The sequence below is a fragment of the Erpetoichthys calabaricus genome, chromosome 8 (genome assembly GCF_900747795.2).
Source record: "Erpetoichthys calabaricus chromosome 8, fErpCal1.3, whole genome shotgun sequence".
Classification (NCBI taxonomy): domain Eukaryota; kingdom Metazoa; phylum Chordata; class Cladistia; order Polypteriformes; family Polypteridae; genus Erpetoichthys; species Erpetoichthys calabaricus.
Window position 1 is genome coordinate 102,989,053 of NC_041401.2, and position 27,343 is coordinate 103,016,395.

General features: G+C 37.5%; 1 protein-coding gene across 1 annotated transcript in view; it reads left to right on the forward strand.

Annotated features, from left to right (window-relative positions):
- slc23a3 (solute carrier family 23 member 3) overlaps nucleotides 1-27,343 on the forward strand; it is an 81,836-nt gene that overhangs the window by 23,372 nt on the left and 31,121 nt on the right. Inside the window, exon 7 of the mRNA XM_028807225.2 lies at nucleotides 21,638-21,785. Coding sequence (XP_028663058.2) covers nucleotides 21,638-21,785 — 148 coding nt within the window. The remainder of the gene's footprint in view (nucleotides 1-21,637; nucleotides 21,786-27,343) is intronic.

Genomic DNA, 27,343 nt, shown 5'->3' on the forward strand with positions numbered 1-27,343 from the left:
CTTTCAGAATTTTACATTAACTTATGTACCAACAGCAACTGATCTGTAGCAGCTAAGTTAGTTAATTTCTTTTTAACATAGCACTATTCATGAACTCTGGCAAAACACTTTAAAAATGTGGAACAAATTAAACCAAGAATATTTCAAAGACTGAATGAGAGTGATGCCAGGTTGCATTGTCATCCTTGCATGTGAGTGCCAATAAGTTAATTTTTCACTAAAAGTACAAAAGTAAAATTTACCAAACAAAATCTAAGAATATGATGACAGTAGTATACTAGTCAAGGGTCTTCAGGCCAAATTCAGTCCTTGATTGAGGAACTGATTTATTGATGCCACCATGCACAGTGAAAGAATTAATCACTTTGTACCGAGTTCACCTCTGAAGGTGCAAGTTCTGATTGTGCTCACTATGCTTGTTAGGATGCTGTTTATGAAATTGTTATACCAGTGTTCCCAGACATTTAGAATCAACAGTTTCTTGGATTTCATATGCCTCATATCCATCATTAGAAAATGGAGGATGAGATGGGCAGGACAACAGAAATTGGAACACAAATTTTAGACAGGACAGGGAAGGTGAGGTTTGTTTTGAAATGGCTTAGAAGAGCCATGCTACAGGCAGGGCCAGCGCCACAATTAAGGCGAATTAGGCATTTGCCTATGGCGCAGATCATAAAGGCTACCGAACAGTCGGTTGGCACACTAATAAGCTTTGGTGAGCGCAAAATAACCTAGCACCAGCACTGGCTACAGGACACAGGCCCTACCTTTTTACAATAGTGTATTATCTAATGCATCAGTTAAATTGGGCAAGAGAGCATGAACACACTTGATCAACAAAAGAGAAGGCTTAAGTCCATCATGGCTCTCAAATGGAGAAATACCCACAGTATAAGTCATTAGTACTTTTTGAAAAAATTCAGCCAGATAAAGAAGCTCCTTCTAGGTATTGTGTCTATTTTTTATTGTCCCTGGAAAAACAAGCCAACAACAAAAAATGTTATTATGTGTAACAGAAACATGTTGCTACCAAAACATCAATATAAATACAATAGGAAAGTTATGTCTATTGTCCACTGCTGTATTTATTTAGATTTAGTATATGTCCTTTATGTGACATGTTTTGAAACAGTCATCAATGCACAGCCTGACATTGCAATCATGACAGTAGAAGCTTGCTTCTTTTTGCACTTTTCTTGTAATTTTTGTCTGTTGGTTGTGCATGAGAGGTTAGAATGTCACTGACTGTTTAACATCATATCCTAGGTTTATTGTATTTGGACCGTACTATCATATAATATCTCAATTTGAATTGTAATCCTTTCTACACCACTGATAGTGGTTTGTTTTGTTTTGGATGTGCTCTGTCTCTTAGCATGTAAGAGGACTGGGACTTTGGTTTAGCCTCACTTCGGAAGGCAACTTGGTGAAGAGCTAGGGCGGGGGTAGTGGGAAGAAAGAGCAAGCTATTTCTTATGTATACCTTTTACCCAAACAACTGTAGTACCGACATAATAATAAGCTCTTTATCCATAATATTTAGCAATAATATGAAATCAAAGTCACAACTATTGTATGAAATAACATACTACCCTTACTTAAGATTACAAAATGTCCTCCAAAGTTCAGAAGTGTCTCTCTGACCAAACAATGAACTTTGTTAAATGGAATGTCAAAGGTCTCAATCATGATATAAAGAGAAAAAAGTATTCTTTTACCTATCAGGCATAAATGCCAAGATTGTATTTTTACAGCAGACTCACTTAACAAGTAAGGACCAATTTTGGGATGCAAAGAGATTGGGCTGGCTGAGTCTTTCACGCCAGCTATACAAAGAAAACTAGAGGTGTGGGAATCTTAATACACAAAACAGTCTCTTTTGTAGAATTAGACATGGTATCTGATGCTGCAGGGCAGGGCCGGATTAAGAGCTTTGGGGGCCCGTAGCACATTTCAAATTTGGGGGCCCTTTTGGTTTGCATCATCTGAACTTTAGATTCTGAACAGTTCAAACCGCACTAAATAATTATTTTTCTCTCGATTATAATAAGAATCTTATAATATTTATGTGAATTTTATGTGTTGGGCCCCTAAAGTTTTGTTGTGTAAGAAATTTACAGTTTAAAAGCGTAAAGATAATATTTTTAAAGACCAGTTTTTCAATGCTACACTTTTTCATTAAATATTGGGTCCACCATTTGGGGGCCCCCGAAATTGCGGGGCCTGTAGCATATGCTACATGTGCCTATTGGTTAATCCGGCACTGCTGCAGGGCAATATGTCATAGTGATGGGTAATGTATTTAAATCTAAAGTAATTTTGATAAATATCTATGCACTTAATTTGGATGGCAAAAAACTAATTGAAAATATGTTTGCATCTATTCCTATTATGGACACTTGTAAAATTATAATGGTTGGAGACTTTAATTGTGTTTTAAATCCAGACCCGGACAGGTTTTCAACTACGATGACAATAACATCTAATACTGCAAAAGTAATTACACAGTTTGCAATGGATCATAACTTATCAGACCCATGGAGATTTTTAAATCCAAAATCATAAAGTCAAACAGCTGCTCAGGGAAAGGGACAAAGCCTTTAAATTAGAAGACACTTTAGCCTGTAGAGCTGCCAAAGCTAACCTCAAGAAGGGCATCAAGTCTGCTAAACTAATGTACAAACAATGGATTGAGGAGGACTTTGACAGTAAGTCAAACTCACAGCGGATGTGGCAAGGCATCCGATTAATCTTGGATTACAAAAAGAAAAATGACGTACAATACACACTGGCCAATAACAATGCCAACCTAGCAGAGGAACTTAACAGTTTCTTTGCACGGTTTGACAAGGACAATAACCAGCCTCCAGTCAGCTTCGAGCTGACCGGAGATTCACAGTCTGTGGTCGTACACATACATGATGTGCGGCGGGCACTCAAAAACATCAATACAGTGGAACCTCGGGTCACGACCGTAATTTGTTCCAAAACTCTGGTTGTAACCCGATTTGGTCGTGACCCGAAGTAATTTCCCCCATAGGATTGTATGTAAATACAATTAATCCGTTCCAGACTGTTTGAACTGTATGTAAATATATTTTTTTAAAGATTTTTAAGCATAAATATAGTTAATTATACCATAGAATGCACAGCGTAATAGTAAACTAAATGTAAAAACATTGAATAACACTGAGAAAACCTTGAACAACAGAGAAAACTAACATTGCAAGAGTTTGCACTATAGTGCCACGAAGTGCTCGCTAAAAACACTTTTTTTTAATGAGTTTTAAGCACAGGGAAAAAAAATAAACATTTGAAAAATCCATAATTTAATAAACAACCAAGAAAAGTAACATTGCAACAATGCACGCCATGTACTGATCGCTGTAAACAGAAGTGAAGTGGAGATTAAAATCCAATAGAAAAAAGTCTTCATTAAATACAAAGAGGTTAAAACAATGCTCGAATGGAATCTTTAAAAACAAGCCCGGTGCATTCTTTAACTGCGTTCACGGCCTTATGCGGCCAGCTCTCTCTCTTTCGCATGTGTGTGTGTGTCTCTCTCTCTCGCGCATGTGTGTGTGTGTGTCTCTCTCTCTCTCTCTCTGTCTCTCACGCTCGCTCTCTCTCGCTCGATGCACAGGGAGAGACTGAACATGTGCGGAAATCATCGGCGCACACAAACCGAAAGGGAAACTGGCTTGTTCATATACCGATTGTGTGGTTGTGAACAGATGTAAAGGTTTGGCGAACTTTTTGGTTGTAACCCGATTTGTATGTGTTCAGAGACGTTCGTGAACCGAGGTTCCACTGTACTAGGAAGGCAGCAGGTCCTGATAATGTGCAAGGACGTGTGCTCCAGGCCTGCACTGACCAATTAGTGGAGGTATTTACACACATATTCAACCTCTCTCTCTCCTCAGGTGTAGTCCCCTTGTGCCTGAAATCCACAACCATTGTACCTGTTCCCAAAAAACCAAGGATAACCTGTCTTAATGACTATCGACCAGTTGCTCTCACCCCTTGCTATTGCAAAGTGCTTTGAACGACTGGTAATCACCCACATCAAAGCCTCCATCCCAGCTAATCTAGACCAACACCAGTTTGCCTATCGGTTAAACAGATCAACTGAGGACGCCATCTGTGTGTCTCTACATGCTGCCCTCTCACACCTGGAAAAGCCCAACACCTATGTTAGGATGCTCTTCATTGACTAAAGCTCTGCATTTAATACCATCATACCTAACCAGCTGATCCAAAAACTCTATGCACTAGGACTTGCTCCGTCCATATGCAAGTGGTTACTGGATTTTCTCACCAACCTCCCCCAGTCTGTCAGGATGGGCAAACACACATCCTCTACCCTTATCCTGAGTACTGGTGTGCCGCAAGGATGTGTACTAAGTTCCTTTCTCTATGCACTCTTCACCCATGACTGTCAACCCATTCACCAATCAAACATTATTGTTAAATTTGCGGATGATACAACTGTCATTGGGCTTGTAACAGACAACAATGAAGCTGCATATAGGGAAGAGGTTCAGAATCTGACAGAATGGTGCAACACCAACAACCTGGTCTTAAATACCAAAAAGACCAAAGAAGTTATTCTGGACTTTAGGACCACTAAAGACCAATCACAGTCCGATAACAATCAATGCAGATGCTGTGGAGAGAGTTTCCAGCTTTAAGTTTTTAGGAGTCACCATCTCAGAGGACCTGTTCTGGGTTGACAACAACTTGGCTATAATAGGCAAAGCACAACAATGCCTCTATTTTCTCAGGAAGCTAAGGAGAGCTATAGAGAGCATCTTAATTAACTGCATGATGGCCTGGTACAACAGCTGCACCAAGGCTGCTAAAGAAGCCCTGCAGCGGGTCGTAAAAACAGCAGAGGCCATTACTGGGACTGAACTGCCATCACTCAAACTCTTGTATAAGACTCGCTGTGTGAGAAGAGCCAAAAACATTCTCAAGGACAAAACACATCCTGGAAATTCTTTGTTTGAGCTCCTCCCGTCAGGAAGACGCTTTAGGTCAATCCGTGTACGCAGAAACAGACTAAAAAATAGCATTTTCCCATCTGCCATAAACTTTCTGAACTCTGAATCTCCTCAGTCTGAGATCATTTTTAATTGAACATGTGCAGTAAGCTATATTGGTAATGTGCAATATACTTGCAATGTGCAATGTGTAATGTGCAATATACACATTATAAACAAAACTAAAATACAAAATAATGATGTAAAGATACTCTCCAAAGATCTATCTAGAAGGACTGAGAAAGTGTTTCCTTCTGTAATGTCACAAGACCAAACTGGATTTATTAAATGTAGACACTTTGCTTCTTCTCGTCTTTGATATTTGCTTTGACAGGGGTTGGTTTTAGATTTGTTAAGCCAGACTCAATTGTATGTAATGTTACTTTCTCTGTTGTTAAAGTACGTCTTGATTGTATGGAATCTTAACTTCTTTAAATAAAATGTACAAAAACAAAAATGTCAGTGCCTGATCCACATGATGGATGCAGCGCCTTGTGTTATTGTAGGCTACTGTAGCACAAGGCTTAGTGACTTCCACATTTCCCCTGACATGTCCATTGACAGTTGTTGCATTGAGACCAGTGCTTAGGAGTGTAACATCTTTTTTGTCCTTCCAGCTGATCATAGTCATTTTAACTTTTTGCCACACTGATGCTTCATGTGACCAAATTCATCAGGCATATCATTGTGGGTCAGATGTACATTGCTATATGCCTCTGTTTCACTATCTGTATCAATGTCTGATGATCAATATACATTATCATCACTATCATTTGATTCAACTAATGGTTCAGTCTCAATTTTTTTTTCTAAAATTGGCTTTACAAATTTTTGTTTACTTACCATTGTGTGTTTTGGGGGGCTCCACTGTACTCATGAATATTGGTGAGTTATCATGAGTGGCAAAATGCATAGAAATATTCACAACTTTTCTTTTTGCAGCATGATATTAATTTAGATGGCATCAAAATACTGTAGTGAGAGTTATTCAGGATTAACACTGCATATTGGATCATAATTGCTTAACCCTTCAAACACTTGGGGTTAACCATTTTTATATTGAATTCCAAGCCCAGGAAACACTTGGGCTTAATGCCAAGGAAGTTAAAGGTATTTTTCAATTTCCTTTTTAATTCTTCCCATCTGGCCATTACTTTGGGGGTGATAACCTGAAATAAGGTTCACGTGAATACCTACTTTTGATTTTTTCAAAAAACAGAAATGAACTGAGGTCCGTCATACAATTGATACTTTTTTTGATTTGGAAAATCAATGAAGTTTATGTAATACTTTAATTAAGGTTGTCACTAATTCTAGGGCCAAAAGTAATTTCTTGATTGGAATTAAAGGAGCCGCTTTAGAAAATCTAACCACTTTTGCTGGTATTGTTGTATAGCCACCCGAAGGTTGAAGGACTGTGGTGAAATCCACAGAGATATCACACCATGGTTTATCAGGTGGGGGTATAGGTTATAAAAGGCCCATGGAACTGGCAACTTAAGTCATAGACCTGCTACAAACCATAGATAGATAGATAGATAGATAGATAGATAGATAGATAGATAGATAGATAGATAGATAGATAGATAGATAGATAGATAGATAGATAGATAGATAGATAGATAGATAGATAGATAGATAGATAAAAGGCATTATGCAGGCATATTGCTGTTGGTATAAAGGAGCCCAAGTAACGTTTCCTGACACACTTTTACAGGCCTGCATAGTGCCTATGACATCGTTCCTCATAGGGGGCCACCTAAAATACTTCTCTACTATGTCTAGTATTTTACTGATCCCTGTATATTCACCTGTAGTGTAATGATGCCCGTAGTGATGTCCCAGTCCCAGCGTCAACACACAGCTTGGGGGTGTTGTCACAGAGGATGCAACATCTGATGTCATCAAGGCAATAGGTTAAAAGGTTGGCACTGATGGCAATTTCTCAGAGTTTGCAGATAAATCTGTATGTTGTATGCTTAATATTTTGTTGAATTATTTCAGGCTTAAAAATGATATTATTGTTATTTGAATTTTGGTTAGCAATTAAAACTTGACAACAGATTGGTTTGACTTTTGGTTTTAAGTTTGACTTTTTCCCAGCTCGCATTTCATCTCCTTATCTTTAAAAACTCATGCTGTCACACTGAATCAGTACAGAGCAGTTTTAACAGATACCGATTGTTATGTTTCAGCCTGGCTTCAGCCATGTTTTAACCTGGCTTATGTGTATTCTTCTGTTTTGTGCCTTCCTTGTTTGTTTTAATTGATTGCTTTTTGGATTTGTATTGTAATTTTTATTTTTTGTTATTCTGTTTATTTATTTACTATCTGCTCTTTGTGTTTTATGGGTATAACCCCAAGAGTCGTAGCCACCGTTGAAGAAACTCTCCGAAGGACTACCTTCTGCCTAAATATCTGAAGCTGTGAAGAAGTTATTTAGTGGTTCATGGATTGTTGTTCTAGAGTGCATTATTTGTAAGGATTGATTTTTCTGGTTTCTTAAATTTTGTTGCTTCTGTTCTTGATTTTTGATTTTAGATTACAGTATGTATTTGGACTTGTTTTCTCTGGACTACCTTTTTAGATTAATCCTTTTTGCATTCTTTTAGAATTTTTTGCCATTTTTGTGCTTTTTGCATTTATTTAAATTAATCTGTTTTTAAAGATGTTGCTTTGATCTTCTCTTTCCTAGCTAGTGACTTTTACAGTTCCTCTCCTTACACTCTTAAAAATAAAGGTGCCAGAGTGGTTACCATAGGGAAAAGACTTTTTGTTCCCAAAAGACCCGTCCACATGAAGGTTCCAGAAAGAAAACCTTTATTAATCTGTAACAGGCTCCATAGAGTAAATAACCAGGAATAGATGGTAACATATCTGTGATATACCAATGGGTCCTGATTTGTAAAGGACTCTTGCTTCATACAAAAACACGGGCTTAGTCCAGGTTTTCTAAATCTTTTGGAGTCCTGCTAGGTACTCTGTTATACAAGGTGCCCACAAAAACACTTGATGATTTTAAATGGTTACAAAATCAATATTTATTGGAATATTCTTTCACCTTTGAGGCTACAGTTTCATCAGCTCAGAAAGTTTCATATGGTATCTGTTGATTACATACACTTGATGTGTGCCCCACCTGTTACTCGGTAAACATCGATGCGATAATCAAGCTCGGACCAGACTCTCCGATGCATATCCGGCGTGATCACGTTTATAGCTTCAGTGATGTGTTTCTGCAGATCATCCATAGTTGCGGGTAGTGGAGGTACGTACACTCTGTCTTTCATGTACCACCAAAAGAAAAAGTCACAAATGGTAATGTCCGGTGATCTCGGGGTCCACTTGAGGAACACCTTGGGCCTCATGTATAAATGGTGCGTACGCACAAAAATGTTACATGTGAACGTTTCCACGCTCAAATCGCGATGTGTAAAACCTTAACTTGGCATAAAGCCACGCACATTTCCACGGTACCTCATACCCTGTCGTATGCAAGTTCTCTGCTCGGTTTTGCAGACTGGCGGCACCCAACATCAAAGCTGTGCTACTGTTCCTGTGTGGTTATCCTTTCTTTCTTAGATTCACATTCCTGACGCGGCTTTATAAATACACTAAAACTAACTGAATATTGTTTATTAATGTAATGCATCTGATTGTAATTAACCTGTAACAATATAATGGTCCAGGAAATAGCCATAGTATTCCAAATGCCATAACTGCTTTAGCATTGTTACTCTCACTGCACCTTCTTTTTCTTCTTTCAGCTGCTCCCGTTAAGGGTTGCCACAGCGGATCATCTTTTTCCATATTACTCTCACTGCACCACTCGGAGTATTTATATCACTGTATCTGAGTTTGGAATCACAGCAGCTGCTGATCGTAAAAAGAATTATTGGGAAACAGCATCAAGCACATCCTGCCTCAGCCATGGCAAAACGCTTCAGAGTCTTTCCTGTACGGATCTCACTGTTCTGAAACAGTTTCATCCCAAGAACTTTAAACGCACTCAGTCAGTCCATCAAGTGCTCCTTGTAGAACTGTTTGTACTTATAAGTACAATTACCTCACTGTAAACTTGCACAACAGTTATAATATTGCACAACCTGCGTCACTTTATACAGCGCGTATTTACATATGATGACAGTATCATTTTTAAGATGAAATGCAGTAAAATATGTTGATTATATTATACAGATAAAACTTTAACTTCATTTAAATAATCTATATTGCTAATAATCAAACATGTGAGGACACGGTGCCGCAGCGCAGGCTAGTTCACGGATTATTCTATACGTTGTGCTTTATTCTTGCTGGGCTGGCGCGACATTGGTAGGATAGATAGAATAATTAAACACGTACTACAAAGATATTTCAATGTTCCTTAAACGTTTTGAAGAATCGTCGTTCTAAGCTTACAGATGGCTTAACGTCTATTACAGAGCTGATTATGTGGCGATTGGGTATTTGGAGAAAGAAAATTAAGGACAAGAATTGCGATAGATTATTCCATTGAAGATCGCACATGGCGCAGAAAGCATCTTGCGTGAGACATGAACAAGCACTGCGCCACCGTGTTCCCATGTTTAATAACATGCTTTCATTCCTATCATCATGAAAAAGATATCCCGTATACATCTCATTATTTTAATTATTCAGAGAGCTGTAATATCATGAATGTAATGGATTCTGTGTCCTGTCGGATAAAGAGAAAGCCCGTTTAAGAAGCAGGTAGTGATTCACACAGATAGAACACATAGAAAATCAAATACAGAACAAAGCATTTAACGTGCTACTTTAGTTATGATGGGATTTGAGAAACTAGTAAATTAATTAATTTTAAGGTGACGTTTATGATGTTCTACTTTAATGGCAAAATAAACTACGTGATTAAAGTGGAAATTTCGAGATTAAAGTTGACATTTCGTGCTTTTTTCCAACTGTGTGCCTATTTTTTTTCTCTGTACCCTAATAAGCTTTCATATGACACTCAGACGGTGGGCTATGACTCACCTTTTCACGGCAACTTTGATATGTGACAACTTCTTTTTTATTTCGGGCACTGTGCGACTTTGTGAACTTGAACTTTCGAGTTTCTCCAACACTCTGTCATTCGATCAACTTCCTTTCGTTGATTATACCACTGTTTAAACCAACAAATAGGACGTTTTTCTTTGCCTCTACTTGGTATTCGCTGAAATTCTTATATTTTCCCCCGTGCTTTTCCCATTGTCTTTTCACAGAAGGCTGAGCTTAAGGGCTATTTATATTGATTTGCATATTCAAAGAGGCGTAATTCTGGGTGGAGTTGGGGCGGGACAGCAGGCGTGTGCACGTGCGTTACTTTTCACGCTGATCGGAATTTATGTAGCGGAAGAACGTGAAAGTTGGCGAACGCACAGATTCCTGCATCTGGATTTTTTTGTGCGTAAGTACATTTCCGCTTTTGTGCTTACGTCATGTTATAGTGCGAATTCTACGCACAGCGTTATGCATGAGGCCCCTGGTCATTTTGTTCAGTGCGACCAATCCATCTGTTTGGCAGGCGCTCATTGAGAAAATTATGGACAGTGAAATGCCAGTGTGGTGGTGCCGCATCTTGTTGTAAAAGGTAGTCACCTATCTCAGTAAGTTGTGGAAAAGAAGAAATGTTTTGAGTTACTGTATTTGCTGTCATCTTATTTATAAACATATTCCAATAAGTTTTGATTTTGTAACCATTTAAAATCAAAGAGTATTTTTGCGGGCACCCTGTACATTGAAGATTTCAGTGTTTTTAACCTATGTATTAGGAAGTTTTTCAAAGCACAAAGAACCAACTTCATATTCAAAGAACCCATCTTAGAATGAAATGGTGCTTTGTCAAGCAATAGTTCTACAAGAGCCATACAACCCAATAAGAACCATAAAATGCCATTAAAGAACCATTATTTTTAAGAATCTATGTGCATTTCTGGTATCTTTTTGGAACATTAAAGATATTTTGAACTTCTGAAGTCAAAAATTCCTTTTAAGTCTGTGTAGGCAAAAGCTGACCAGTAGATTAGTGGAGTCATGCTTCCTTATGTGAGGCCTTTTCTGGGTAGTTTAAGGTGGGACCTGAGGCCTCATGCATAACGGCGTGCGTTGAACTCACACTATAACATGGCGTAAGCACAAAAGCAGGAATGTGTGTACGCACAGAAAAATCCAGATGCAGGAATCTGCACATACGCAAACTTCCAAGTTCTTCCGCTCATAAATTCCGATCAGCGTGAAAAGTAACGCATGTGCACGCGCCTTCTGTCCCGCCCCAACTCCTCCCAGAATTACGCCTCTTTGAATATGCAAATCAATATAAATAGCTCTTAAGCTCAGCCTTCTGTGAAAAGACAATGGGAAAAGCACGGGGGAAAATATAAGAATTTCAGCGAATACCAAATGGAGGCAAAGGAAAAACTTACTATTTGTTGGTTTAAACAGTGGTATAATCAACAAAATGAAGTTGATCAAGTGACAGAGTGTCGGAGAAACTCGAAAGCTCAAGTTCACAAAGTCGCACAGTGCCCGAAATAAAAAAGAAATCACATATCAAAGTCGCCGTGAAAAGGCAAGTCGTAGCCCACCGTCTGAGTGTCATATGAAAGCTTATTAGGGTACAGACAAAAAAATAGGCACACAGTGAGAAAAAAGCATGAAATGTCAACTTTAATCTCGAAATTTCCACTTTAATCACGTAGTTTGTTTTGCCATTAAAGTAGAACATCATAAACTTCATCTTAAAATCGTTTAATTTACTAGTTTCTCAAATCCCATTGTAACTAAAGTAGCACATTAAATACTTTGTTCTGTATTTGATCTTCTATGTGCTCTGTGTGTGAATCACTACCTGCTTCTTAAACGGGCTTTCTTTTTCTCCGACAGGACACAGAATCCATTACATTCGTGATATTACAGCTCTCTGAATAATTAAAATACTGAGATGTATACGTGATATCTTTTTCATGATGATAGGAGTTAAAGTATGTTATTAAACATGGGAACACGGTGGCGCAGTGCTTGTTCATGTCTCACGCAAGATGCTTGCTGCGCCATGCGCGACCTTCGATGAAATAATTTATTGCAGCAGTACTGTATCTTTCAAACATACTAACCTTCAATTCCTGTCCTTACTTTTCTTTCTCCAAATACCCAATCGCCACACAATCAGCTCTGTAATAGACGTGAAGCCATCTGTAAGCTTAGAACACCGATTCTTCAAAACTTTTAAGGAACATTGAAATATCTTCGTAGTACATGTTTAATTATTCTATCCGTCTATCCTTCCAGTGTCGCGTCAGCACGAGCAAGAATACAACGCAATGCAGGAACAATCCATGAACTAGCTAGCGCTGCGGCACCGTGTCCTCACATGTTTAATTATTAACAATACAGATTATTTAAATGAAGTTAAAGTTTTATCTGTATAATATAATCAACATATTTTGCTGCATTTCATCTTAAAAATGATATCGTCATCATATGTAAATACGAGCTTTATAAAGTGGCACAGGTTGTGCAATATTATAACTGTATCCCAAGTTTACAGTGAGGTGATTGTACTTATAAGTCCAAACAGTTCTACAAGGAGCACTTGATGGACTGATTTGGTGCGTTTATAGTTCTTGGGATGGAATATTTTCTAAACCGCGAAGTCTGTACAGGGAAGTCTCTGAAGCGTTTTGCCTTGGCTCAGGCAGCGTCTGCTTCATGCTGTATACCGATAATTCTCTTTCCGATCAGCTGCTGCTGTGATTCCCCACTCAGATACAGTGATATAAATACTCCGAGTGGTGCAGTGAGAGCAATATGGAAAAAGATGATCTGCTTTGGCAACCCTTAACGGGAGCAGCTGAAAGAAGAAGAAGATGCATTGAGAGTAACAACGCTAAAGCAGTTATGGTATTTGGAATACTATGGCTATTCCCTGGACCATTATATTGCTGCAGGTTAATTACAATCAGATGCATTACACTAATAAACAATATGCAGTAAGTTTCAGTGTATTTATAAAGCCGCGTCAGGAATGTGCATCTAAGATTGAAAGGCTGACAACACAGGAACAGTAGCACTGCTTTGACGCTGGGTGCCACCAGTCTGCAAAACCGAGCGGAGAAATTGTGTACGCCAGGGCATGAGGTACCATGGAAAAGTGCGTGGCTTTACGCCAAGTTTAGGTTTTATACATCGCGATTTGAGCGTGGAAACGTACGCAACATTTCTGTGCGTACACACCGTTTATACATGAGGCCCCTGGTCTGTTTCCAAGGTCTTTTAGAGCCCTCACACAGCCTTTGCTGTCAGAGTATACCTTGACAGCAAGACACCAATTGCCTTCCCTGGAATCAGTCAGTCAGTCAGTCTTTTTCTAAACCTCTTTGTCTTGGACAGTTTCGCGGGAGTGTGCTAGACCCTGTTCCAGCTACTATAGGGCACAAGGCAGGAACAAACCCTGGACAGGGTGCCAGTGCATTGCAGTGCAAACACACACACTCCAACCATACAACAGGGTCAATTTAACATCGCCAATCCACCTAACCTGCTTGTCTTTGGACTGTGGGAGGAAACTGGGGCACCCAGAGGAAACTCACGCAGGCAAGATTAGAACATTCAGACTCCATGCATGGGGGACCCGGGACACAAACCCAGGTCTCCTTACTGCGAGGCTGCAGCACTACTACTGGACCCCCATGTCACCCCTGGAATCAATCCCTTCTTTCATTAAATTTGAGACTGCAGATAAAAATATGGCTACCACAAATTTATTATAAATTATTATTTAATGTATAATAGGTTCTGATCTCTGTACACATTCAATGGTATTGAAATGCCTTTTACCAGTCTTTAAATAAATCAAATTTGTATGATCCATAAATATTGTGGATGGTTGTTTTGTCCCTTCCATTCAGTGGTGCCACTCCTCAAGAGCTAATTCAGTGTCTCCTATATTATAATTGTGCTTGGTAGTAGTTAACTTTCTTGAAATGAAAGCACACATTGGTGCAATTTACTGGTGCCAGTATTTGCAATAATATGGTGCCTACACCTACACTGGAGGCATCAACCTGAAATTAAAAAGGAACTATATTGTTTGGGTGATGAAGAGTAGGTGTAAAAACAAATAATTGCTTTTAATTAGAAAAGGACACCTTGAGTCTCTGGGGTCCAAACAAATTTTTGAGTGGATTTTAGTGGATAAGAATGGTGTAGAATTCTATTTTGCAATTTTAATCTTTATATGAAAACTATTTAAGGACATTAAATGTATTTCATGTCTTTGTAATATACATATTATTTTGGAACAGAAGGTCTGTGATATGGTTTGCATATTTGCAGCTGGAGATCCACAAAGGGAGAAAATGAATCACGTATCATAAAGTAGTTTTAATTCCTGAGCTTTCAGCCCCTGCCAGGGGCCTTCATCAGAGGATAACGCTTAGACTTACAAGAATCAAAGGCAATATATAGCAAAAATTATGTGGGGGTGGGGGACGGGGGGGGGAGCTAAGTCAGTGTGTTCGGGGGGGGGGGGGTATTGGTTGTAAAGTTTTATTTATTATGAACATATTCTTCTTAAGTTTGCATATGCTGGGTTTATGTCCAAATGTCTGTTAATGGCGTTCTCGTTTGATAGCCAAGATTCAGCCAGCTCTCTGGCACTTTTAGTACTGGCCTTAAATTTTACTTGTACATTGTCCCAGTTAAATGAATGTCCTATTGATTTAGTATGCGTGTAGATCAGTGATCGTGAGTCCTTTCTTCTGACGGCGTTGCGATGTTCATGTATACGTGTTGTGATTCTTTTTGATGTTTGTCCTATGTATACCGCTGGGCAAGAAATGCATGGAATGCTATAAACTGTTTCGTGTTTCTGCTGTTGATTTCTTGTTTTTAGCATTAAAGAGGACCGTGCGCAGATTGTTTGCGGGTTTGTGTGCTATTCTGATGCCTAACTTGGCCAGGATGCGTGCTACACCTTCAGACACCCTGTGGTGATAAGGAAGTGAGTACCAGGTGGGATGGGGGTTCTGGTTTGCTGTAGGGTTTCTCCCTTTAGAGAACTCATTTATTGGTGCTTCTGACCATTTTCAATTTTTTTGAGTATGTTTGGAATTTATTTGTTTTCATCCCATTTTCTTGTTTATGCAACACAAAGACATGTCTCGTGACCTTGATAGATACTTCTGTGACATCTGCGGAGCTTCAACTATAAACATGGTTATGGCTCCATGTTAAAGTTTGGTTGGATAAACAACACAATTGTTTAGTGGTAGTTAGCTTTTAAACTCAAGTAGGCTGATTGCTAGATTTTGTTTAGGTTTTTTTAAATTTCTTTTTGCTCTTGATTTTGATTTCTAGTTTACATCTGTGCTTTGATCACTTGTGTACTTTTGATTTCCAGTTCTGTTTTCTTTTCTTATCATTCACAACAAAGTCTCTTAACAGTCTGTGACACCATTATTGTTTATTATAGGTGTCACCATGTTTATTTATTGTTGCTAGAGTTTTCCTACCTAGAAACGAATAAAAGACCATGATGTCGTCAAAACCACAGGCCATGCACTTCCTTGTTATCCAAGATTGCAGATGCTGATGTGTGTTTTAAAGGAAAAATTACATTATTAGCCCCTTTGCTTTGATTTATCAAGAAATTTTTCTTGTTAGTGTTTTCATTTCTGATGACAGAAAAGATGGCATTTTAGTTTAGTGCCACATTGCTTGAGAGGGGTCCTGGGAGTCAACTGTGTGGATCCTAAAATCTGGACTGCTCCCTATGTTCCAAAGATTAGCTGAGGCTTTCAGTCAACTTCCCCCCCCCCCCCCCCCCCCCCCCAACACCAGTCTTTCTGCACTGAGCACAGCCTGGTCTTCATTGACAGTTTTGATTTGTTTGGGGAGAGACAGAAGTTTTTTAGAAGAGATGGACTACACCTCAGCAGGAAAGTGCCTAGGTCCTTTCAGACCATATAGCTATAATTAATCAGTTTTGACTATTTCAAATTTATCTAATGTATGATACATTTCAAAATTACGGTAGCTGAATTTCCTTACATTTATTTTATTTTAAACCACATGTAACTAGTAACAGGCACATTTTAAAGGGTATATAACAAGGGGTTAATTTTCACAATTTAGTCAATTTCCCTATCAAACATTGTTTGGTGAAATTGTGCCAATTGGTGACTTATAAAACAGTCTTACTTAGTATTAGTGGTCTAAGTAGAAAATCTACTCCACACAATATAATTTTCTAAGCCTGCTTAATCCTGAACAGGGTTGCGGACGGCTAGAGCCTTTCCCTCCAGGTATAGAGTGCAAGGCAGGAACAATCCCATGGACAAGGCACCAGTCCATTGCAGGGTGAACACACAAGAGACATACATAATAGAGCCAATTTAACGTCACCTAAATGCTTGTCTTTGGACTGCGGAAGGAAACTGGTGCACCTGGAGAAAACCCATTCAGACACAGGAAAACATACAAATTGCATGTGGGGAGGACCTGGGGCGTGAACCCTGGTCTCCTTACTGTGTGGCAGCAGTGCTACCACTGCGCCACCATAACGAACAAAACATTCTGTGTAAATGACTTTACTAGTGACTGAAAAAAAACTTAATAATAATGAATATTGCAATTAAAATTTAAATTATTATGATTTTCCCTTAGACTTATATAAAGAGGTGCATTTGATTAAGCCAATGTTATTTATCTGCAAACTATTAAAAGGAATAAATGCTCCAACGCAAATGACAGTAATCTAATTAATATACGGAAGCCCATTAGTAATCAGCTGTTGTGAATAGTATTCATGCATTAAGTAATAAGACGTTCTTCTTGAATGATCGTATTACTAATATGAAAATGGAATTTTTTACTCTTTGTGAGACTTGCCTTGATACTAATGCAACCCTTGTTTTAGTTTACACAACCCCACTAAATGTTTTACAGTCTATTTAAAACCACAGCAGTTAGGCCAATGCTCAAAAAGCACAATCTTAACACCTCTGTCCTAGATAATATTAGACCCCTTTGCTAATCTTTCTTTCTTAAGTAAAATGTTGGAAAAAGTGGTCTGAAATGACTACTTAAATAAACATTCTATACTAGATAAATTTCATTCAGGCTTTAGATGAAACTATAGCAAAGAGCCTGTCTTAGTAAAATAGGCAATGATTTACAGCTAAATAAATATTGATCCAAGTAATGCATCAATTCTCATTCTCCTGGATTTGAGTCCTGCATCTGATACATTTCTTCTTCAGATCTAATTAATAGACTTAGGTAAAATGGGTGGGCCTATCTAATGTAGTTCCAAATTGGTTTGAGTCTTATCTAACAGTGAGAAGTTTCTTTGTAAATCTTGATAACTGTGGTTAGGAAAATCATAACATTGAAAGATCAGTTCTAGGTCCATTATTCTTCTCACTTTACCTGCCTTTAGACCAGATCATCTCTAAACACAAAGTAAGTTATTACAACTATGCAGATGGCATGAAGCTTAATTTATTCACACTCCCAGATGACCTAAAGGTACTAGACTGCTTGACAGATGGTCTCAACGGCACTATGCAAAGGATAAGTTGTCATTGAAAACTGAACAACTTGCTGTTAGCCAAAACAAAAAAAAATTATGGAAATAAAAAAAAAATAGAAAAACTGGTAATAAGTTGAAAATCAGAGGAAAAAATGTAATTTATTTTATATTCAGAACTTAATTTTAAATATCAGACTAAGTATATCACCATAACTGCCTTTTTCATTTAAGAAATAGAGAGTAGCATGTGTTTGGTCATTTATGTTTTTAGAGGATGAAAACGAGTTGATACATATCTTTGACTTTAGCCTTTCACATTACTGTAATGTACTCTTGACACATCTGTCAAAAAAAGATTTAAATTGATTACAGTTGGTTCTGAATACAGCTGTTAGAACCCTAACTAAAGTAGAAATCTGACCATTTTGATCCAGTATTAGCATCTTTACACTGGCTGCCTGTGTCTTTCCAAATCAATTGCAAAACATTGCTAATTGTTTGTAAGGTTTTGAATTATCATGTACTGTTATATATCTCAGAATATTCTGTCCCCTTACACTCCCTGCCGTAACCTTAGGTCCTCAAATTCTGCTTCATTTGCTATTCCAAGAGTAAAACAAAAAGGAAGCAGTGAGACTGTTTTTAGTTTCTGTGCTCCAAAATATGAAATATTCTACCTACAGGGATACGTCAGGCTAGCACAAACTGTGTTTGTTTATGTTATCCTTTATCTTGTGACTTGAAAGTGAGAAATTAAACCAATTTAGCACATGATTAGCGGTCCATCTCAATAGTCATGGCTAAATAGTAGAAGACTAATGTCAATAGTCTCAAGAGTGGCACTTAAAACTAAAAGCATAATGACTCCAGCGTGTTTTACATTAAATGATGTTTGGAAATCATTTATAAGACACTCTGATATGACTGGAAAGCAACACAGTTGGAACATGAGATTCAAATTGTAATAAATTCTAAATCTGATATATAGAACGTTAGGAAATAAATCTGATTTGTTTAATAGAGAAATAACAATGGCTTTTGTAAGAGCCAATCTTAGGAAGTTAAAGCTTTGAGTTAAACTAATATTAGTGTTTGCTTGATTTGAATAGAATATCATTTTCTTTCATAGTCATAGATAATGGTATAGCCTTTACCCCCTGTAAGTTAATATGAGATAGAACCTTCTTTTGATATATCTATGATACAGTTTTAATTAAGTCAGTTGTTGTTTAGAATAGGTCCCAGTGCTAGCAGGGACAGAAAGATCCATGTACAGCATAGAAATGGGATAGATATACTGTTTTCTGACCGTTTAGAAATGTTTCAACTGTATAAGAAAACATAAAGAAATGAAACAAGCATTTTAAGCTTTAAACAGAACTTTTCTTTAAACAAGAACTTTTCTTTTCTTTCCTATATCAGTTTTCTCTTTTTTCTGTGAATAGTTTTACTTTAAATTTTTACTAAAGTTTTTAAAACAAAGATATTTTGTCTGTGGAATCATTTCAATGAGCAAGCCTTTGCTGAATCCCATTTGTATGGCAAGCCGAATTAACATTTAAAGATATCTCAAAATTAATTTCAAGATATCTCAAATGCATTTTCAATTATCTCAAAATAATTGTGTCTGCTTTTCAAGATACTGTATCTCAAATGAATTTTCAGATATCTTAAATGGACCTTTCGTGCATTTTAAGATATCTTAAATGCCTGTCAAGATATCTCAAAATCATTTCCTGTAAAACTGCCTATTATTTCAATGGAACGTCTTGTTTATTATGATATCTTAAAATGTATTTGAGATATCTTGAAGTGAGCAGGAAGTGATTTTGAGATATGTGAAAATGTATTTGACATATCTGGAAATGGAGCAGAGACCCATTTTAAGATATTATGAAATTAATTTTAGATAGCTAAAAATGTATTTTAGACATCTCAAACAACAGTGAATTTTAAGTTATCTTAAATGCTTTTTTAGATATCTTAATTATATTTTGAGATATCCTAAAATAAATTCCCACTCATTTTAAGATATCTCAATATAACTTCCTGCACATTTTAAGATATCTCAGATAGATTTTCAGATATCTTAAAATAATTTCCTGTGCATTTCAAGATATCTCAAATACATTTTGAGATATCTTAAAATAGACATGAAGTCCCATTGAAAGAATAGGAAATTTTACAGGAAGTGATTTCGAGATATCTCAGAATGTATTTGAGATATGTCAAAATGCACAGGAACCTATTTTGAGATATCTCAAATTGCATTTAAGATATCTTAAAATGCACAGCACATCATTTCAAGATATCTTGAAATCTATTTGAGATATCATAAAATGCTTTTTAGATATCTTAAAATAGATGCATTTTTAGATATCTGTAATTCAATTTGAGATATCTAAAATGCATTTCCAGATATCTTAAAATTCATTTTGAGATATCTCTAAATGTTAATTCGGCTTGCCATACATTTGCAAACTAGAGCTGTTGAGCTTTGGTAATTTTGCTGAAACACAGCTGCAGCTTTGAAGGAACAATGTTATTAAATATAGATGTATGAATGACATTTAATATATGTTATTATTTTTTCAGAAAATTGGTGAAGCTGGATCTAAAGAACAGACAGTAACTATTACAGTATCTCAGTAGTCAATCATAACTCTTGATGAAATTCAAAAGGTTTTGTTGTACCCTTTAACCATAACGAATTCGTTTCTCACATTAGATGTTTTTATTAAAAAGCTGCTTAATCTTAATCTTTCAAATACAAGATATGAAATCTGATATTTATTACAATTATTAGATCTATTACTTTGATTTGATATTGTAGAATATGAATACATGTTGAAGTAGTTTTAAAGGCTAAGGGGAAATAGATTAAAAGTAATCAAATAAAGACCCAAACTGATTATGTTTTGAATCTTAACACTATAATAATAATAATGATAATCTACTATATAATAAAATGTTGAGGTCTGTGTGTGTGTGTGTGTGTGTGTGTGCGTGCGTGTGTATGCGTGTGTGTGTGTGTGTGTGTCCCTGGTCCCTCTGAGCAATTGGATTGGTCAGTTTGGCTTTGCTGTGATTGGTCTCTTTGGCCTTGGTGTTGAGATTGAAAAAAACAAGTTTGAGTGTGAGAAACACCTGGACTTCAAAGGCAGCAGTATATAAGCTGTTAACCTAACTGCATTATTGCTTTAAGAAGCTAGAGTTAACACCATACTCAGTCACAATGTGGACTTTGCACATTTTCTCTAAACCCATGGAACTTTTTTTATGATTTTCAAGTTTGCTTTTATGCACCAAGGACTTTTATGTCAGGTCAATTGGTATGTCTTGGTTGGTCCAGTGTGGATTTGTTTACGAGTGATCGCTATGATGCTCGGGTGTCCCATTCACTGTTGGTTCCTGCCTTACATGACTTATTTATAATGACAGTACCAGCAGTGCCTATGTACATCAGCCTTAATATGACCCTAAACTTCAGTAGGTGAATTCAAAAGATGGATGGAATATATATATTATCTCATTGTTACTTGCAAAATAAAGCAATAATTATTAAATGTTCCAGTAAAATGTACAAAATGACATAATGTGAATATGTTGTTAATTTTACTGTATTTCATTTATATTTACTTTTACTGTATTTTATTTTGCACAGTTTTAGTTTACTACACAACAAAGAAATGAAGTTAAACAAACCAATTATAGTAGACAAAAGTAAAAAGTAAAGCACAGAAAGGTGATTTGATGTAATGTTATTTATTAACTAACAGCATTTCATTTAATCTTGTGACTACATTCCTTTTCTGGAAAGCAAATTCCTCCCCTTCAATATTCCTGTTAAAGTACATGAAAGTCTTTTTCTAACATTGCTTACATTCATTTGCGCAAAGGCACAAAGTCCACCTTTGAACTGTGCTCACTTTTCTACCCATCCAAGTAAGTGTCAGTCTGAAAATGATAGTATTCTTAATTAAACAGCTTTGTAGTATTCCAGGTTTTGCTTTAATCTGATGTTACTTGTTTTGCTCAGGTCCTGCTGCCACTGGTGTGTGTTTGTATTGTTAGTGGGCTTCTAGGGGTGACTCGTATCATCTCTCTTGAGAACATAGTGGATGCTTCACTACTTCAGCACAGAAACAGCTCATTCCACCCACCTTGGCTTTGGGTTCCCTATCCAGGTAAGTGTGTCAATAATATACATCCCACAAAAGTCTTAGGTGTGAAAAAAGTGAAGGTCTGTATTTAGTTGTCTGCAAAGCCATCTATGCACAGGCAGCTGACCACTGCAATATTTTTCCTATCTAGAATACAAGTTAGGTGGCAGCATTTGTTCAGGAGAATTTAATTCTGTGTTGTAGAGTTTGTGTGATCTCTCATTGCTCACGAAAGTCTCCTCAAGGCACTCAGACTGATTCTCACTATGGATCCCAAAGGCCAGGGGGCCCTAATGAAAATTAAACCAATTTAGTCTTGGTAGCTGAACACAGATGACATTGTAAAGATACAGTTTGCACCTCGTGGTCATGGTGTATAAGGAAAGAGCACAAAATTGTTAGAATACATGAGGCACTATAAAATATTGTAATACTGAAGCATTACAAAAGCTTTGCCTTGTGCTAGGATGGTCAAGTATGTTTTTTATTTGGGCTAAAAATGTTTAGCACTGACTTGATCAGATATGTTTTGAAGTAAGCGTAACATAATCTGAGTCCAGTTTCCATCTCCTTACTTTCATAGGATTGTCTCCAAGCTGACAAGGTTTTCACAGTGCCTGTGTTCATATATCAGGATCCAGTACATATGGTTTCTTTAAGCAGAATTCACTAAAATACTGTATATATTGCCATTGAAGGGTGAGTGGTGGACTGAGTCTCAAAAGTAGACACTGTCACTGCCACCATCAGTCAAAGCAGAGAAGACATATCCTTAGATATTCATTTCTCCTACTCTGGCTATTGGGATATAAAACCTTCAAGAGACACAACTCACAAAAAATATAACGCCTGGCTACCAGTCAAGCATCTAAAATTCCATTAATAATAGCCCATCCACTCCTCATAATTTACCTGGAAATTATTTGTACACATTTATGACAAATATGTTCTGAGATTATTCAGGTAAAGTGAATATAAATTTTGAGTTAAGATAGATACAATCACTAATGGAGAGTAGCAATATGTTGATTAGTAAAAGCAAGTAAGGATTTCACTGTATTTTGCATACATAACAATAATGATCCTATAAACCTGTACACCAGAAAACGGATTCTTTCACAGACTATGAGGGGTACCTGCTTTCCCATTTAATATGGTGTTAAACATCTGCTAAACAAAAAAATGTGATGGAACAGGCAATAGACATAATTTGTGATTTTGTGCACCAGCCCTTTCCAAAGGCTTCAGTGATTAATGGGGAGACATTAAAAAGCTAGAAAAAGTAAAAAAAAGAAAAATTAGGGAGAAGGTATGGACAGCATGTACAAGTGGGCTGGGCTGAAGATTTAAGCAGGAAAAACTTATATATCTAAACAGTGCTTGAAGTGGGCTGGTGCTCACCTGTTTTCGATCATAGACTATCACGACAATCAAAGTTTCACTGTACTGGCATCTTTTCTGACTGAATCAAATGTTGATGTATCCTGGCACTCAATGCTTCACCTCGCCACCTTCCAGCTTACATCTATGACTGAATGTCTCTGCATCATCATAAAAAGGGAACCACCAGTAATTTGGTTCCACTTCAAACACGTTTCCTGAGCCACCACAGAGCACAAGCAAAATGCAAGTTATGAAAGAAAAACTTACAAAAGACAAAGCAGTCCTGCAGAATGTACCATCAATCACTTCATTTTTTAATATGTCAAAGACAACAGTTAAAGTTAGCTGAAGACCTAGCCAATATTAACTTTAAAGCTGAACCTTGATCAGAGTCAACCTTAAACATATTCAGTACCAGTTGCAGTGTTACAGGGAGAGGAGAAGAAGGATGAAAGTCTTTGGTGTTGAAATGCAACTGACCCAGTGTTTTGAAGAGATTCTAAAAGTGAAAAGGTGAGATATATTCTTATTGAGAGGGTTGGCTGAGCATTTCACAATTTGCAGTATGACTACCTGGCATCAATAAAAAACCCCAAGTCTTAAGACACCTGATTTATTGTTATTATCATTTTTTTCTAGTTGTGCTTACTACTGTATTTAGACCCAGTGATAAAGTGTTGGCCTGTATGAGTTGGCCTGTTGGTGTTGGCCTGTTTGAGTTAGGATAGTAGTTCTACAGGATTGCTCAGGTACACCAGCATGAGTGCTATACATTGTGTGCTAGCAAAAAAGCACTGTGAGTTTGCCTTTAGCAAGGACAATCTCAGTTCAAGAGAACTAGTGACTGACATTCAAAATGGCTAGTGGGTTAGGAAGGCAGCTAAAGGATGATCACATTATCTTCCTTTTTGCATAAATGCGGAATGTGTTATCATGAGGTTTTGTGAAGGTCCTCACTGCAGCATGTAAAATGTTTTGTGCCTAAATGTGGGCATAGGTAAACATTTAACTCCACCTGTAATTCATGTGTTTGGGTCATGCCGACTGCCACGCTCAATAGTAAAGACATTACCTGCACACAAATAATGAAAATTGCAAATTTCTGTCACTTATTTTACTTGACAGTTGTTATCATTTGTGAATTTCCACTTGGGATTAATAAAGTATCTATCTATCTATCTATCTATCTATCTATCTATCTATCTATCTATCTATCTATCTATCTATCTATCTATCTATCTATCTATCTATCTATCTATCATTTGTGTCAGATATCCTACCCACAACCCTAGTCTTAACCATAATGTAACCAGGTATATCATGCTTACAGTCACTGTAGCCTATCAATTGTTACAACCAGCATGTGGAATGGGGTGTGACATCTGCAGATTATAGGTGGATTTAAATGTTTAACTCGACCCATGTTCAGCCTTGACCCATACAGCAAACTGTAACAAGGGGTACTTGGGTTTTTTTTACAATACTAAGTTTATTATTGAAAGCAAAGCATATATTGTGTTTTCCACAAATTGCCAGTAATCCTAATGTAAATTGTTGTCATGTAAATGATATAATCTAATCTAGTATGTGCTATCAATTTAGATGTTATTATGAAGCTATTTGATTGTGTTTGACGTTCCAAAAATAAAAGTAAACTTCAGTATTTAGTTCAATAACACATTTCTATTGGACATATCTATAGTTTAGTTTTGGTTGGTTTAAGGGGATGGTGAAGAAATCCAGGCCTGACAGCTTGTCAAGTCCATGAGACTGTTGACATGGGATCTATCCCTGTAGTTCTAGTAACTTAAATTCTATACATGTGTTAAGTTGTTAGAAATGAAGCTGCAAATTTTGGGTTATTTCTTAAAAATTGTCATGAGTGTGATGATAGCATTCAGAACAGTATAGTACTTATTTTGCCTATTCCTCCACCTTTTTTCACATTCTCTATACAGATCAGGTCAGGTTGGGCAGCATGCACTGGTACAGCATATTGCTGGACCCACCACACGACAAAACAGCTCAGGATCCTGGTTGGCAACCCCCCCAGGCAGACATGCGGCGCAGTCCCACTCTCTGAAAATGATCCTCTATCTGTCACAGCCAGGTGTTACATGGGCATCCCCTTTGCCTGGTCCAGTCACTCGGGTCCTCAATAATCACCCTCGGGGAATCGTGCCATATGGCCATAGTACCGCAATTGATGCTACTTCCAAATACAGGCAATGTGCCTTATTTGGGACTCTGTGAGCAACTGCTCATTCGACACAAAGTCAAACCAGCAGTACCCAAGGATTCTCCGAAGAGACACAGTACCAAAGGAGTCCAGTCTTCGTTTCAGGTCACTGGATAGCATCCATGTCTCGTAACCATATAGCAAGACAGGAAACACCAGGACCCTAAAGACTTGGACTGTCGTCCTTTTGCATAGATATCGGGAGTGACACACATCCCTTTCCAGTGACTTCATGACCCCCCCATGCTCTCCCAATCCATCTACTGACTTCATAGGAAGAGTCACCAGAGGTAAGAGTCGCTGCCGAGGTAAGTAAACCTCTTGATGAGGTTGACACTCTCTCCGCAGACACACACATTGCTGATGGCTGAGCCTAAAAGGTCATTAAAGGCCTGGATCTTGGTTTTTATCCAGGACACACTCAAGCCCAGACACTCGGACTCCTCAATTAGTCTCTCAAGCGCCCCGATCAGAGCCTCCATTGACTCCAGGAAGATCACATCATTGTCAGCAAAGTCAAGATCAGTAAATCTTTCTTTGCCAACAGATGACCCACAGCTTCTGGACCCTATGACCTTGCCTAACAACAGATCCATGCAAGCATTGAACAGAGTAGGAGCAAGAACACACACCCCTGATAAACCCCAGAATCAACTGGGAAAAATGTAGAGGTTCTGCATTCTACACAGCACTTACAGTACCAGTGTACAGGCTGGCCATGATATCCAGCAACCTTGAGAGGATCCCAAATAACTCTTTTGCAGAAGCAAAAAACATGTTCCACAACAGATAATAAAATAAATAATGCAACTAATAAAACATTATAAATACAGTATGTAGTTTATAAACATAATTGGAACTCTTCAGAGGCCAGTGGCTAAAGCATCATGAATCGGCACATAATTCTGGCTATGGTGAAGTCAACCCATTTCACTGATTATAGTGCTGAAAGCTATTTTGTCAGCTAGAAACGCAGTTTACATAGTTCTATGTTTTTTGAACATTTCCAGTTTCAAAATCATTAACCACTGGGATGCTGTCCCATTTTCCGGAAAGTGATTAAAATCTACTCTTCCAAAGTATGGCTAAAGTTTATGTTTATGCACAGAAAGGCATATAGAAGAGGCAGCCCATGTGTTTTGATCCTAAAAATAATAATTCTTTACATTTCTATAGCGCTTTTCTCACTGCTCAAAGCGCTCTCCACACAGGGAGGACCCAGGAAGCGAACCCACAATCTCCTTTCTGACCCACCTGTGAGGATTAAGGTACTTTAGTCCTAGAGGTACTTTAACTCACTGAATTTGTTTTTGAGTTTTACTTGCATTTATTCAGAATTAGAAGTGATAAACTGGAAGTGAATTTTAAGACAATTGAAAAGAGACAGTTTGCTACCACCTAGTGTTTGTGTTGAGGATTTTCCGCTTTTGTGTTACTCATACCTGTTTTCCTCCCCACATTTCCTGTTCTATGCTTTGAGCATCCCTGTTACTACTTTTTTGTAAACGTTGTATGACTAATAAATAATTATTAATTTATGAATGTTTGGTTGACAGCTTTTCTCAATAAATCTGCATGGATTTTTCTCTTGAGTGGTTGGGTTTTCCTCCCACGTTCCAGAGACATGGACACTAAGTTAATAGGCAGTTCTAACTTGGTCCAATTTGAGTGTGGGTGTTTACTTGAGTGGAGACTCTGATGTACTAATGCCCCTCCAGGGTTTGCTCTAATCTTTCTCTAATTGAAATACTCTTAAACACTGACCCATGAATTACATTATGATATGATTTCCACAACTGAAATGACTTTCGCTTGATAGCTCTGATTATCAAGACAGGAAAATATATGCACATAGTTCAGTCAATTCATTTTCTGAACCCCATATCTTCTAGTACTAGGTCAAGTCACCATCAAAAGGCTTTAACCAACCCTAGATAACATCACAGGGCATATTAACTCA